General features: G+C 36.4%; 1 protein-coding gene across 1 annotated transcript in view; it reads left to right on the forward strand.

Moving 5' to 3' along the window:
* The window catches only part of lrmda (leucine rich melanocyte differentiation associated), a 312,728-nt gene that overhangs the window by 257,035 nt on the left and 39,605 nt on the right, over positions 1-16,088 (forward strand). The window contains exon 6 of the mRNA XM_038293086.1: positions 13,622-13,706. Coding sequence (XP_038149014.1) covers positions 13,622-13,706 — 85 coding nt within the window. The remainder of the gene's footprint in view (positions 1-13,621; positions 13,707-16,088) is intronic.

Raw genomic sequence — 16,088 nt, forward strand, 5'->3', positions numbered from 1 at the left:
CTGTAGGCTACGACACTCGTAGCTGGTGTTGCCAGATTGGGTGTTTTCCCCGCTACATATTAAGGCTTGTTTACGGTATGATTTAGCCGTGGGGTTCGCCTGGAGGACTCTATAGAAATTTGGCAACCTATTGAACGGAGTTGAACTGAGAGAGCGTGCCGTTCACAGACACCAGAATGAACGAGTTCACAATAACGTTCATCAGGCAGTAATACAGTACGTTCAGTTCACGTTCGCCCAAAATATGAACGAGTTCATGAACTTTCGTTCAATGAACGCGTTCAGGCACAACACTGCCTATGGGTTCATGTATTGATCACACAATCTTGCCATTGTAACTATATCGCAAATAACTACAACTGATGAGAAACAGTAATATCACAGTTGTTTAGTTTTGTGATGTACTTTTATACAAAAGTAAAAAAAATAAACGTAGAAAACAAGGAAAAATTATACATTAGATTATGATGAAATTAATCATTTTATATTGTTTCAGTTCAAAAAGTTTTACAAAATTTGTTAACATATATTAATATTTAAGGAATTTATTTCTACTAAATTTTCTAGTATGTTCTTGTGTACATCCTCAAAACACTTTCAACCACATAAATAGTATGAAGGTACATTTGAAGTATTTTCCAACCACAGACTTTTTAAAATCTTAGAATATTACACATTTTATTTTGTGCAATCATGTACATTTAAATCATCACTCATTAAAACCATACAACCCACATACAACAATCTGGTATTTTCCTCCATTGTCCAAAAATTATTGACTCTGCAGAGGCTTTAATCTCATGTTGAAGATTTGTTGAACTTGAGAAGTCAGGCCTAGCATTGAGATGCCTTGTCTGATTTATATCCACTGGCATGAAATGGAAGCCAAATGCACTATCTGCAAAGCAGATGTAGTAGCCATGCCCTTGTACAAGCCTTCATATTTGTATTGGCCCTTATATTATACCTGGAATACAAACTCAGTTCAAGGATTTGTCTTCTAATTTTTATTTTTTCTCATTTATTGTTGCCTTTGTATTTTACCAACTTTTTCTTTTTTTTCTTTGTAGTCATTCATGTAAATCATATGCAGCAAAAAAAAAAAAACATGTTTGTAATTAGAACTAGCAGGAAAACCTTTAGACTTGAAGGTTTTATTGGAAAAATCAGGGAGAAAGAAAGTCCATTCCTGTCCAAAGCCCTGATGAACGTTTCCTTTAAGACCCAAATCCTGTCTGTCAGAGCCCACAATTTATGGGGCGGAGATTACAAAGCTACCAATACAATAAATTAAACTGACAGACAGAATTATGCCCAGTGCTTCCTGCTCTCCCCAATGACGTACACTAACTTAGCAAAGCCTGACAATGAGTATGATTTACCACCCAGGCGAGAATGAAGAAGGAAAAACATTCACAAGCACACAGGCCTCTCTTTGGCCAACAGCCTGGTGAATAAAATCCTGCCTTAATTCACCAACAAACAGACTGCCATTAAATGCTTAGAATGAGGATAACAGATCATAAATACCTCCTGATTTATTAGTTGACAACAAACAGTGTAAAAGTGGCCAAGAAGAGTAGGGCTGTTTGACAGAATGTTCTCAAGGAGAGAAAAAGACAAAAAAAAGCACACTTGTTCCCCTTGTCCTCACTCACGAATGCTCTTGTCTAAATCTGACCAGGGACGCCGCCTGGCCCTATCTTCAGTTGGTGCAGCATAGGAGCAGATGTGTCTGTTCACTTCTCAACTTGCGACAGACAGAAAAGATAAACAGAGAGAAAAACAGAGGGGAGAGGAAGAGACTAAGGGGAGTGAGCTGGCACCGTACCGGCTAATTTATCTCGCTGAGAGACAGATTAAAGAGAGAGGAGAGTGAAACAAAGTTCCACTGGCTTAATCAACGGACAGCCTGCTAGCAAAAGACATGATAAATCAGAGCACACTCAGTTTAGGAGAAAGCTTCTGCTCTAGGAAGAAACAGAAGACTTTCTCAGCCAAGCAGCAGTATGATGTGAGTGGTGGCTTGTATGTACATAGCTGCAATCGATAGCTGCTGCTATTGTTTGAGCAAACATTGTTGTACAGCAGTCCTCTGCCCCATGTCTTAACATTGCAGTTATTTTTAGCAGAAGGTGAACAATCATCCTTGCCTGGGATGCATAAACAGGACAAAGAGATGGAAAGGACCTCAAGTTTCCCTCCTAGACGGGGGTGGGGGGGACCTGAGGGCCTAACCCAGAAACAGGAAAAGGGGCTTAGATATCCCTGTGTCATTAGTTCACCACGAGGTCACAGCTGGGCCACTCGGAGCATGATTACACCCCTTGATTTATCTGCTTTGGAGACCGAGCACAGATAAATCTCCGAGCTCATCCCCGCCGTGGGATCCTCACTGTCTGATAAACGGCCCAAGCTGAATAAACAACCTCCCACCCTTCACAAACCCTCCACCACCCACCCGGTATATAATGAATAATTCATTCAGATCACAAGCTCTCTTAAATGTGTAGTTTGTATCTTAAATGGCAAAGGTGCCTCTATGATCTTTATCCGATCCTCTGTGGTCGTCTTTGATGAAACATTGCAGAGGCAAACGGTTGGCAGGCATTTTGTTTGTGTAGTTGTAAACTTTATTCCCTCGTCCCAGGCTGTCGTCCTCCAGAAGTTACACATAAATATGCTTTATGCAAATATGTCACAGGCTTCAGTCCATACTGAAGCTCCCGTGTAGAAACTGGCTCGTCTGTGACTTTATGACAAAGTTTAGAGCCGTACGTTGCACTGACCCCTGTAGTAAATATGCTGCCATGAAAAATCCCCTCGGCTCTCCTGTGCAGTGCGAAGATGTGATCATGAGTGCGTTTTAGCTTAATTAATTGGCCGTTTCTGTTGACAAGAAATTTATGCAGTAATAATTTGCTGGGAATAGATGCAGAGCGCAGGAAATGAGATATCCATCAGAGTGCTTGTGCTCTGCCAGCTGCACCACAGCTAATATGAAAATATTTCAGGCTGCATAGGCCCTGCTGTTTGTGCAGTCAAGACTATATATACCCACGATCCATTGCCTGCCTCACAGGCGCTCATGGAGGTCTATGATAACAAAGACTATGTGATTTATAGCCTGCTGTGAAAGCAGAACTTGATGAGATTAAACAATTTCATAGCATGAGTGTTTCTCAGAGGGCCGTCTGATTTGTGGCAGCAACAGCGACAGTAAATCAAGTTTATATATCTGAAAGCATGCTCAGCAAAGGAGTGCAATTACTGTTTAAGACAGCTACTTTTTATTTAATTTTTATCCCTGGTTTGTCTCTTTTATTCCCGGCCTGTCACACAGCCACTCACCTTCATAAGTCCTTTTGAGCAAAGGTTTGAGAGGAGGAGGAGGAGGTGGGAAAGTCAAAAAGGGGAGGAGAGGAAGGTGCACAGTGGCTTGCGCCCTCTTCTATCACTCCTCCACTGCTTGGAGAAACAACAACATCAAGGGGATGACAACGGCCACCAGCAGTACAACACGGGCGTCCGTTGAGCAAATAGGAGCACTTCATTTTTAATGCTTTGTTTGCCTGCTGTTCTGTCCTTGTCTAGGTAAATAGAATAAGCCGATGTAATTAAAGAGATGGGCTGTGCTTTTTGCCATAAAGATGACATGGTGTAATGATACAGGCCTACAGAGGATACTATCTGACGAAAGATGATTTGGGTCGTTTGCCGGTGACTTATGATAGCTGTGGAAAGATGTCAGCGTTATCACTGCATATGAAGAACTCAGACAAGGATTGGAGAAAGCTCTTTGAAGACTTGTCAGGAATCGGAGGCGAGCAGAAAAGAAGGGGAGCATACTAATGTTCTGTATTTACAAATGTAATATTTTCTAATATAGATGAATATCCATTTATTAGTCTGAAATGTGTTCTGTATTATCACAAAAAAGTAAAAAAGAAAAAAAAACAAGATTACTTAAGATTTCCTCAGATGGCAGAATGTCGAGTGAGTATCACAAAGTGTTAGTAATACGGCAGTTTCTGTGGAATCCTGTACCATCCTAAAGCAGTAACAAAAGTTGTTACAGAGATTATATTTGCGGGTTTAGCTTTTATGCAAGATTTAGTTTAAACAGTAAATGTCTCCGAATGGGGATTTATGTAAACACTATGAATCCTTTACTATATTAAGGGAAAAAACATTTTATCGTGCACATTTCATTTAGACTTTACGGTAATTCTGCAGAGGCAAAAGGGTTTCCTGTATTTCCTGAGGGTTTTATCAAAAACTTTTTTAATTTTTTATTTAAAAATAAATTATTTTATTCCATTGGTAAATTGTCTAATCTACATGCTAAAATGAATGGAAAATATGTCAATTCAAATTGTTTTAAATATCAAGGTTGGTAGTCTATGTTTGTAGGGGCCATAACAGGGCCCACGAACAGTTATGCACTGGTTCCTATCTGGAACATCCCAGCACCACAGGAAAACATGAAAAATAGAGCTCAAAGTAGGTGTTTACAGTAAGTGCAAATCTGCCAGGAGACACATTTATCAACACCAACTATGATAAAAGGAAAATTATCAAACTCAGTGGGTGTGAGAGTGCATGATACTGGAAATATATATATATATATATATATATATATATATATATATATATATATATATATATATATATATATATATATATATATATATATATATATATATATATATATATATATATATATTTATGTTTTGAAAAATTTTAAAGCCTTTAGTTTAAAGTAGAAATGAAAATAAAGCACCACTGTTAATTGTTAGAGAGGCAAACATATCAGAGACATGCCAGAACAGAAATCTGATGCATTGCAAACCAAGTCTAATGCAGTAATATTTTACACTGTTTATTAGCAAGACCGATGCTTATAAATATAAACACTTAATGAGCTTCTTAAGCTAACAAGAGCCCATTCAATAATGCTGCACAGAGGAGCAACATTAAGTTCATAATCAAACACGAACAATGTGCTACAAAGGCAAGGGTGTGATGGCAGAAAATTGGAGGGATTATGCAAAATTACTGTTAAAAAAAACGTTACCAATAAGCACAGTTGATAGTGAGGGCTTTCATGAGTTAATCTACATCATGGTGCCAAGTTTTAACAATCCTTTGTGAGCAACAGTTTAGATGTATGGCTAGTGGAACAAGTGTTGCATATATCACAGTTACTGTCCACTTCATTGGTAGAATAATATTAGTGTACACAGCTTCAACAACTTTTGCCCTTATTAAATCTTTAATGGAAGATGGAGGTCTAGTCATCCAGATTTTTTTTTTTAGCCTCTTTTCAATAACGTGGAAAGTAAAATCTGACAGTATGAGTGACTTAAACTAATAGGCCACTGATTGTTTACATTAAATAAAAATGTTCAATAAAAAGTTTAATAATCTGCAAGAAAAACTAGACTTTCTTTGTTATTCTGTCATTATATAATAAAGCTCCAAAAAATAAATTGTTAAAAGATAAGATTTGTTTTGTTTGTTTTTTTTTATTTTACTTTTTACTTAGAATATTATGAAAAAAATCATCCTTTATTTTATGGAAAATGAGGAAAGTCATGTTTTTAAGAAAATGGCTGCTTATCAATAATCATTAGTTGATCAGAAGACATAGATATATTCATTAACCGATAACTTGTATGCCAAATTTATTCTTTATAAATGCAGGCAAAAATAGATTTATTCTATTAAGCGGATGATCTGCTTGAGAGGAATAATATGATACAAAATCCCCATTCTTTTGCCTCAATAAATCAAAACCTAACTAAAATTTTATTTAGGACCCCTGCTATAATACAGCATCTCAGGACAGCCTCCCTGCTTCTGGATGACAGACAATTGGGCCTTGTAGAGGATAGTGAGAGGAGTTGGTCTGGTCACTGGAGTGTTTTTGTCTTTAGGACCTGCTTTAGTGCCACTTCAAGAGAAACTGCCTGAGCCTTGTCAGAGTCTCCTATAAGCTTTTAGAACTACAGCCATTGTAGCATTGGAAGCAAAATACCCTGAGTGCTACATAGCTGCCTGTCTCTAGCTGTTAAAATATTAGCACTATGCACTTTATATTGTTGAACTTGTTTTACATCTTTTTATGTCTTTGGTTTATTTATTTTCTATATTAAAAATGTGTTTTTCTCTCTGTTTTGGAAGCCTTAGATCAATTTGCTGCGTGCTATTTAATTTAAAATATGATGACTACGTGATTTGAATTTAAAGTGCTAAAGCAAAAGAATAAAGCATTCAAATTTGTAGACTTAAGGTACAAGGTCAGTGTTTTTAGTGTAATTAACAAAGGCTGAACCATATTTACATATTAACTCCCTATCCCTACCAATTACCTAATAATTTTTTCCCCTGAACTCAGGTTAACATTTAAGTACACATGCTTCACTGTTTCTCGCATCTAAGAGGATGTGTGTGGGCCTCCACGCATGCAAATTCTTTGCGTTTTGAAGTTGCAGTTAAACGTTGATCGGGTGTTTGTGTGTCTGTGTCCTTGGGTGAAGATGTGAGTTGCGCATCTGTCTGCATCATCCCATATCTTCCCAGAAAAACATCAAGAGATCTCATTATTTCAACACGTCTGGTCTTTTTTTTTTTTTTCTTCCTCTTCTCTCCGTCTGCCTTGAGTCAAAATTAGTTTTCATTCCCTCTGTGATCTTACTGACTGAAGCTGGCTCAAAGTAAAGAAAATCGTAGTCTTCGTAGCGGGGCTGAGTCAAACACACACTTCACACAGCCGCAGTCTGAGTTAAGCATTGCTAAGTAACCTTCACATTTCACTTGTGTGAAGAGCTAATTTCCTTTAAGTTCACATGTCACTTTTTTGTGCCTCTTTTTGTGGGGCCTCTTCAAATGTCTCTTGGCGTCTAATTGCATAGGAAACATTCTAGACAAGGCGGCGTGACAGGCCCGCTCCCATAGTCTTCAATTATTTAACATCCTACACTCTAGAAAACAGCCCTGACGTTAGCTACAGCCCCTAATCGGAACAGAAAGCCTCATGATATGTCACACTCCTAAGTTGCTGTACTTTTTTCATGTGTGTTGTTTTTATCGCATAAGGGAAGGTAAAAGTACTTATTTTCTCTGCAGTGAAATAAGGAAGAACTGTATAAAACAGTATATATTTTTTCCTCTCATCTGAAGCATGGAGCGTTCACATTTGTTATGTTTTGTTTTCTTTGGAGAAATGAGGAAATCAATGGAGCTTTATAAAAAGTTTTAGGAAGTCACAAGTCACTTTTTTTTGTACAACGAAAAAGCTAAAACTTGGACCCAACAAACCTCCGAGCTAATTCTTTAACACACCGGTAATATAGGCTTTTAATCACTTGCACTTGCTGGAGACTGTCAGAAAAGGTCATATTACTTTTCATATTTCAGCCTTAAAAGAAGCATGGTCTTATTACAAGTATGAGTCACCACTGTTGATGATTAACATCCAGCAGCGCTCAACCTTTGCCGTATAAAGAGCTGCATGTCCTGCTGTTGCTGATTCGCTTCATGCTCCTCCGTGCCCCAAGCGCAACTGTGATCAGTGATCACATGATACATTTACTCAGAGCATGCTCATTGGAGTAGAACTGGTTAATCATTAAACACAAGCTTGGCAGTCTTCCTGTGAAGTGTTAAAAAAAAGAAAGAAAGAAAGGAAAAGCAGACTGTTGTAGTGCTCTGCGGTGCAGGCACCATTACATCAAATGTTTTCTCCTTCTGCTGGCACCAAAGAAAACAGAATTATTATTTTTCATGTTAACAAAGGCAGTTTAAAGCTCATTAGCATTGTCTTACACCCTGCAGGTTCCGGTGCTGAATACATGTGTAGTATTAAATAGAAGCAGTTAAAATATTATTTTAGGAGTATGCTTTTATATATTTCTAATGGTGTTTTTATCAAAGAACATGCATTTAAATAGCTTAGTTAAAAATGTGTTTTTATGCCCGTATATCAACAAGTGTGAAGATATTAATTTTAATTGTGCTTTATTTTTACATTTTGGTATTTATAGCCACCAAATGGTTCTCTTATTATTACATGCATTTTTATCATATTATTTTATTATCATATTTGTAGACCAGATTCCCTATATTCTTTGAGAAAAAGCTACCCTACAGCATGATGCTGCCACCACTGTGCTTCACATGTGTCTACCTAAGAATTAATGCTTTTTGCAATACAATGGAATGGTACATTTATTTGTCACTATATTTCTAAATTATATTACTTTCCATATTTTTAACACCCACAAAACTTGTGTTTGGTATTTATTTTCATTATTAGTTTATGTTTATAAGCATTTTCTTTAGAAGTGTAGGATAACATATTATTTTGTAAGGTTGCTTTACATGCATTAAATGCTGAATCAAATATGTTTAAATGTTTTAAATTAAAAGGAAAAGAAAACAAAATTCTTACAATTTTTTTTTTTACTAATTACGGCCTAAGGCAGGGCATTTAGGTTTGAATCTAGTCCTATTTACTTTAATACCTAAATAAAAACTCATTGAAACCAACTCCTTTTCAAAGTATGCTTATTTCTGCTTGGCATTGTGTCTCATTTTTATTTTATTTTCAATGATTTTTAATATTTTCCCCTTTTTTTGGCATCTTATGTTTTATAACTTCCCCAAAACTTGTGCTACTTATTTAGTTTCATTCTTTATTTTTGCTTTGCATTGTTGTTTGTAACCCTTGCTTTAGAAGTACAAGGGATGCATCGTAAGAAAAAAAAAACCCTTTAGCAGAGGAGTGAACATGTCATGCTAGCATTAAATGTTGACTCAAATAAGTTCACAAGTTGTGTCTCCTCTGATCTCTAACATGATCAGAAAGAAGCACCAGTTTATAGAGACAAGATGTGAAAAAAGTTCCATGCACAGACACAAAAGAAATATTTTGATATAGACCCAAAGAGAAAACATATCAAAAGAAATTTTTCTACATGTCTTTTGCAAGCACAAAAAGCAGAAATGGTGTCAAGAGAAAACAAAACAGAAGGCTTGTTTCTTCCAACAATTGCTTTAAGCTACAAAAATCTCCTTGAGTCCCTAGCCTCCCCTCAATGTCAGCCCCGTACTCCTCTTCCTCTCCCCTTTCCTCTCTCTCCCCCTCCCTCTCTCCTCGTCATTTCTGCCCTCTTCTCCTCTTTTCCCTCTCTTTGGCAGGACAGGGCCCTCTTTGCACCCTGATAGGTTGCGGGTTGATGCTTAGCAACAACATTCCTGTGCCCTAAGTAGCAGTAAGCCTCTGGCTGAACTCTTTGATGTGGCTGTCAGGCCACATTTATTTCCTTTTAGCACTTTGTCTACTTGTCCAGATGTATAAGGAGATAAAAAGGCCTGGTGTTTACACTGGTCTCCCTCTGTAGCGCGGCTGTAATTAGATTGTATTGCTGGTCAGTCTTAAAGTAGGGAGGCGAGGTGAGGCAAGCCAGGAACCAGCTGTGTCAGGACCAGCCGGTCAGGAGGAAACTTCGAAGCTAGCCGTTTAAAAAAGGGAAGGAGTGAGTTAAACATGAGGAAAACTTTGTGTTTATTGTGTTTTTCCACTGACCATAAGCCTTATAATCTTACTTTAGAGGTACATAAATCATCTAAAACTCAAATGATTCAGGTTTATTTAACTCCCACATAATCAGTCTTATTAAACAGTTAACTTTAAATGAAAAAACTAACTTTGCATTTACTAGTATTTTTCTGACTCACTTTTTTGTGTTACAGTTTCAGGATTCACAGCTTGGAAGTGGTTGGCTCTATCTTTGTGATCTGCTCGACTTCTTTCCCAACCCTCCAATGTCATTCTCTTTCTACTTCCTCCCTTGTGGTGATATGTTGGAACTAATAATCACCCTTGCCTCTGGGTTTATCAGCATTTATTCACATAACAACAGTGGGGAAAAAAGAGAAGACAGACAGGACTGGTGTGATGTATTATCCAGTATGGGAATCATCTTTCATAATGACATCCAACAGAGCTTACTCTCTCTCTCCTTGCTCTCTTCCTTTTTGCTATCTTTTTTTTTGTGTTTCACACGCACACACACACTTTCCTCCTTTCTCTAGCTCCCCCCTTCCACTTCCCTCTGTCCGGTCTTTATTATTGCAGAATCCACGATGCTCCCCAGCCTGTAAATTTGTGCCACATTATCATAAGCTGTGGTGATAACTCACATTGCACTGAGACAATAATGATGTGAACACTCAGCATATGCCCCAGGCCCAGCAAATTAAAACAATGCTCAGCTTGATGAGCAGACTAATCTGGACAGCAGAGAGACTGAGCAAGGAGAAGGGGCTCTGGGAGAGTCTTAAATAGACGACACAGCAGCACCTCCCTCTGTTCAGTGTTGGCACGACTAAAGAGCTAATAACAAACAAGAAGGAAAACAAATAGTGCATCAGTCCATTTTAAGAGTTAATACACCCTGAAATTTCCAGGTTTTTTCATGTTATAGCAAATTATAAATATTGTAACTATTGCCTTGTGTGTTAAATTAATTTGGCAATGGATATAACTTAACTAGTCCACAGATAAAACTTGAGTGTTTTTTAATCTCAGTATAACTAAAACTGTTCTGTGAATGCCTCAGATATATGTAAGGGAAGATTATTTAACAGAAAACATCAATGATCAATGCCAACTTTGAATATTTGATAAAGCATACAAATATTGTCTAAAAAATGGAATTAAGATAAAGCCAATGAAAGAATGAATCTGAGAAGCAAGCAATATTTCAAAGTTAACTCCTGCTTTGATGGGAGGATGTTACAGACGTTACTATGAATTGTCCTCTTTACAAATTCAGACCTGTATGGACGAGTGTTGAGAGCAAAGGCATTTTCCTTATGGCATTTGTCTAAAGCCAAAAATGTCATGATTCGTCCAATGAACAAAACGCTTTCTGTAGAGGAAAAGTATATCATCCCAATGCCTAAACATGGTTGGGACGCACTATGTTGTGATATGATCAGAGTTAAAATGGAAAGCAAAATGGAACTAAGAGCATGGCTTATTGGTAACCTTCGGGACTCTAGCAAAAGATTTGAGGCTAAGGCCAAAGTTCACCTTCTGGTAGGACGACAATCCTAACTACACGGAAGAGACACAATGAAACGTGTTAGATCAAAGCATCTTTAGGTTTTAAAGTGGGAATTCCAGAGAATAGTCTGTGAAGGGTTTTAAAGTACTATTTATAGATTCTCTTCATTTAATCAGAATTAACTTTTCATTTAAGTTAAAAAAAAAGTTATCTAATGTTTTCACCAGTGATTAAAGTTATGAAAAGTATCTTATCCCTGCAGAAATGATGTTGTTCAACAAATGTTTATTGAATGAATAGAATATGAGCTTAAACACTCACAGAAACTAAATATGTTTGGGGTAGAGGTATCACGCTGGAAGTCTGAGCTTTCTTAAATTTAACTCCGTATTCATTTCATTCCAGTTGTCTAGTTCTGTTAATCCACATATTTAATCTCTCTGCGGTACTGTTAATAATGTGGCACCTAGGATGATTATTTGTGGCCAAGCAGCGGGATTAGGAGGACCCTTTTAGGGTCGAGCAAGTCTGGAGAGGCCCTGCCTTGTGATCTTTCAAGCAGATCAGGAAATTAGACAAGCAGCAGCTCAGCTCTGTGGTGGATCACAGACGCATGGAGATACTGTAGATTGGAAAGAGACAGCTCACGATATCTGCCTTAATGCCTGACTTATTCACTTCAGCTCATCATAATTGACATACACACTTTGCGTTTGTTGTGACTGCCAAATTAAATTATAATGACACAGCCAAATGTCAGAATGCACAAGTTAGAAAGTTTGCTGTGCTGATGTTTTGGAGCAGGATGAGACTTTCGCCAGTCTCTAATGTGCAGGTGCTGCTGTATAAGTGAATTAAACTGACACCATTCCCTTCTCTCAAATGGAAAGTGGCAGTTCTTATTTAGTGCTGTATGTTCTCATTTTGGGTTGTTTTACTGCTTGTGTTACTCATTCTGCACAAGTACACATTGCAAGCAATGAGAAAGCTTTGATGTAACTTATCAAGTTTTAGCCACTCCAGAGACTTAAAGCAGTGGGTCTGCTGTCAAAATAATATTTCTTTTTCATTCTGTTTCTTCCAAACACTCATGCAGATATAGGAAGGCCTCAAATATGGCATATTTGGCAATTTTTCTTCTCAGTGTAATACAAGGCACATGCAGGCCAAACCTTAATGCTTCTCAGAGATGCTATCTGAAAGCACATTATATGAACATTTTGAAATTCACAGTGCTCTCTTTGGCCATGAAGAATATGGTTCCATTTAACAGCACCCACTATTCAATTTTTCAAGGTTATGCATGGGCATGTATAGGAACAACAATAATGGAGGTTGAGGCAAATACAGCTCCAAACAGTGTAATATGTATTTGTCAGTTAATTCTCCGCCTATGATTAAAAGCCTTGAGAATTCCTTTCTGCATGAAACGAAAGTATTTCTGCAAAGGCATCAGATACCGCTGTGCAACGATAAACTGCCTGCTCCATGGGCTAAAAGGCTAAGGGGACAGAAGCTAATGTTTTGAACTGTTAAGGTGTGCCAAATAACAACAAAACGTACTCAATCATCTTGTTCATGTTGAAAACTCCATTATTGTGTTATCTAAAAATTTTCACACTGTTCAGATATTAAGATTTTAATTTAGAAACTAATATATGCGGTTATCTCTGCTTTCAGCTGTGGGCAATCACCAGGGTGATTTTAGATCTGAACGAGATAAGAGATTAATATGCAAAAGAAATTAAAGGGTAGGAAAATTAACAACTTGACTTGGTGTACTTCCCTTTGAAAAACAGCCTTGGTGTCTATAGTCTGTATGTATAAGCTATATAAACTGTATTTATTTTGAAAATAAATAGAAATGTAGGTATAGGCTATTACAAATTTTTGACCACATGTAGAATGGTCGATGATAGCATACACCGTTAGGGATCAGGAATAAATGGAAATAGGAGCTTACTAAAGGTTCACAGGTCCTCACTCCATGTGTAATCCTTGGGGGAATGCACATGCTATCATGGCTCTGTATATAATAAATAGGGTTTGTTGCATATTAACAACGATAGGCATCAAAGGGTTAAATTAGAAGCTTGAACTGCAATGTGTTTCAGTAAGGTTTAATCTCATTACATGATTTAAGTTCTATTTTCAGGGGTAAATGGAATACACCATTAGAAACCTCCAGTATTTTCTGTAAACTCAATGTTCTATACTCCATCTAAGTCCATAAACTTGGATTTGCCTTGCAAATAATAACAATTTCTAGCAAGTTCCAACTAAAGTAGCCCAAGTAAAATTGCTGTTCCTTGTACCACATTATTAGATCCATGACAATAGAAGGATATATCTGAGTAGAGTAATTCAAGGATCACTAACTGTTGTGATTATTTTATGCTTATTTGATTATTCATCCTTATATGAGCTGCATTAGGCTCAAAATTTCATAACTTGTCATACTCAGACTTAATCTAGTATTAACACTAACAACACCCTATTATACCTTTGTGTTCATTGTTGTCTTGTTTTTTTGTCTTCCAAAGCTGCTCAATGAGGCTGGATCAGAGATTCGCCCACTGCCCTACACACCTCTGCCACGGGGATCCAGAGATGCAAAAAACCACAAAGGTAAGAAAAATTGACGAAAACAGTTCTTTATTTTCACGTCTTGAGGTCTGTTCTCATATTAAAATGGTATTAAAACAGTTATATTCCACACTGCGAACCAAGGCTTGGGATTATGTAAATGTGGTGGCATAACCTTAGTAGGTGTAGACAGTGGGAATCTACTGAACTTGAGGATGCACCAAAGTTATGTTATCTATCCTTATTGATCTCCACATATCTGTGGGATGTGTTGATAGTGGGAATAAGTCCGGGTGTGGGTGCACAGAGTAGCAGCATAAGATGGAGCATCCTTGATCTGTTTAAACACAGACATTGATTAGGCCTCATATTGACCCATTGTAATCAGTTGATGTAATTATGCTGCAGCTTCTTAACATCAGACACATTGTTTATTACAATTATTTAAAACACACACAAATTAAACATGGAGGTCATGTACAGAGTTTAAAGTATGTTTCATATAAAAATGAACCAAAAAGCCTTTGTTCTCCATTTTAGTCATTAGCACGTTTCCTAGATGTAAGATTAAAACAGAAATAGTTTGTATCCATTTGGCATCATTTTAAATCTCAGTTTTAGACTGTATGTCAGCAGTCTCCCAAACCTGTGTTTGCTGCTGTGTTTTAAATCCGATTTGCAATTAAAATTATATTCCAAATAGCCTATTTAGAGTAACAACAGATGAAATGCATAGAGCATTAAACTTTTTTTGTTTTGTTCTTGATATAATTTTCATTCTTCTTTGTAAGGTATTTACTGATATTGTTTAATTTACATTGTTATTTTGATTACTTATTAAGTTAAAATAAGCAGATCTAACCGATGATGTATTCACACTTTATTTAAAAGCAAGTTTAGTACTTGAGAAATTCTAGGCAATGAATCTAATACAGCCTTATGCAGAACTTGTTTACTGATTAAGCTCCTATATTTTTTCTTCTAATGAAAAATATATTTAAAAAAAAACAACCAAACAAAGAACAAACATTTAGATAGTTCTATATGAGCAAATAAAATGTGTTATCTCAAAGATTGGGTCATATCACTGAATGTGTATCACTTAGAATACACCATTGTTTCGTATAGTGTGAGTTTGGGAGTTAAAAGTTTAAGATTTACATTGTGCTGCTCTGCAAAAACTAAACTTGTTTAGTTAGTTTCTGCAAATATTGAATCTCTTTTTTTTTTAGCATTTTAACCTACCTAATTTTAACGTAACATCTTGGATTGGTTCAATGTCCTTAGAGCTGAAAAGTAGAATTGGATTAATCATGATTAATTGACTATTGAAATAATCATGAGCTAATTTGATAATTTGTTCCCTAGAGTAACAGACTCTAAATCATGCTATTTGTTAAAATGATAACCAACTTAAAGCAACAATTAAGAAAAACCCTTAAATACAAATATAATATACAACAAAACATATAAGATAAAAAACATAAATGTATACACTTTTTTCAATCTAGATTTATTTGCTCTCTCTCTCATGTAGACATATATATGTATGTAATTTTTTTTTACATTTTACCACTGCAAGTAATTTGAAATATGCCTAAAACCTTTTTTTCTAAATTTCAAATCCTAATTTAGATATGTTAATTTACTAAGTGTAATTTCAAGATTAATCAAATCATCAAAGGTAATTGATAGGTAACTAAAATAAGCGAAAGGTGCAGCCTAAACAGTCCTCTAAACTACAAAGTGAGTGCCACCAAATGGTCATATTACTATTAGAATAAAGTCAGAAAGTAGAACTCACCTTCCTTATTAGATGTTTCAAGCAATTAGCATTTCTAAATGTATTTTCATCAGCCTGCATTCTGTAGTAAAAGGTGAAGTATTGTCCCTTTTGTCCCTATTATTATTTAATAGTGGTAGTTCCTATATCCAGAATGCTTGGCATTCTAAATTGATGTCAAACATTTTTTTGCTGCCTATCTGAGCTGAAGATCATATTACTACATACTAGATAATTAATGCCTTAAAAGTCTACATATTTGCACACTGTTGAAACCTCAGGCAATTATGTAAAAGTGTGTCCTTGGCTTGCATACATGCATTAATTTTCCAATTTACTCTACTGGGACAATTAAGTACAGAAATATAGTGTTTTGTCAAACAAAGATTATGTAATTGGGCGTAACCGGTGCCACTTCATTTTGTGCTATTAAACAGCCACAAAATGTGAGAGAAAAATCTGTTATTAAAACACTTTGCATTTGCCTAGCAGTGTAACATGACCTGTGGAAGTTGATGGAAGCTTTTACAAGAATTTTGTTTAGAAGATAAAATCAAAGTAGTCCTTGAGTTTTCATCTAGGTTTTTACATTTGACTAATTGAGGCCTGTCATCTTTAGGGTTGTTGACTGTCATCTGCAA

Source organism: Cyprinodon tularosa, unplaced genomic scaffold, assembly GCF_016077235.1.
Source record: "Cyprinodon tularosa strain WSP-4 unplaced genomic scaffold, ASM1607723v1 ctg32, whole genome shotgun sequence".
NCBI lineage: Eukaryota > Metazoa > Chordata > Actinopteri > Cyprinodontiformes > Cyprinodontidae > Cyprinodon > Cyprinodon tularosa.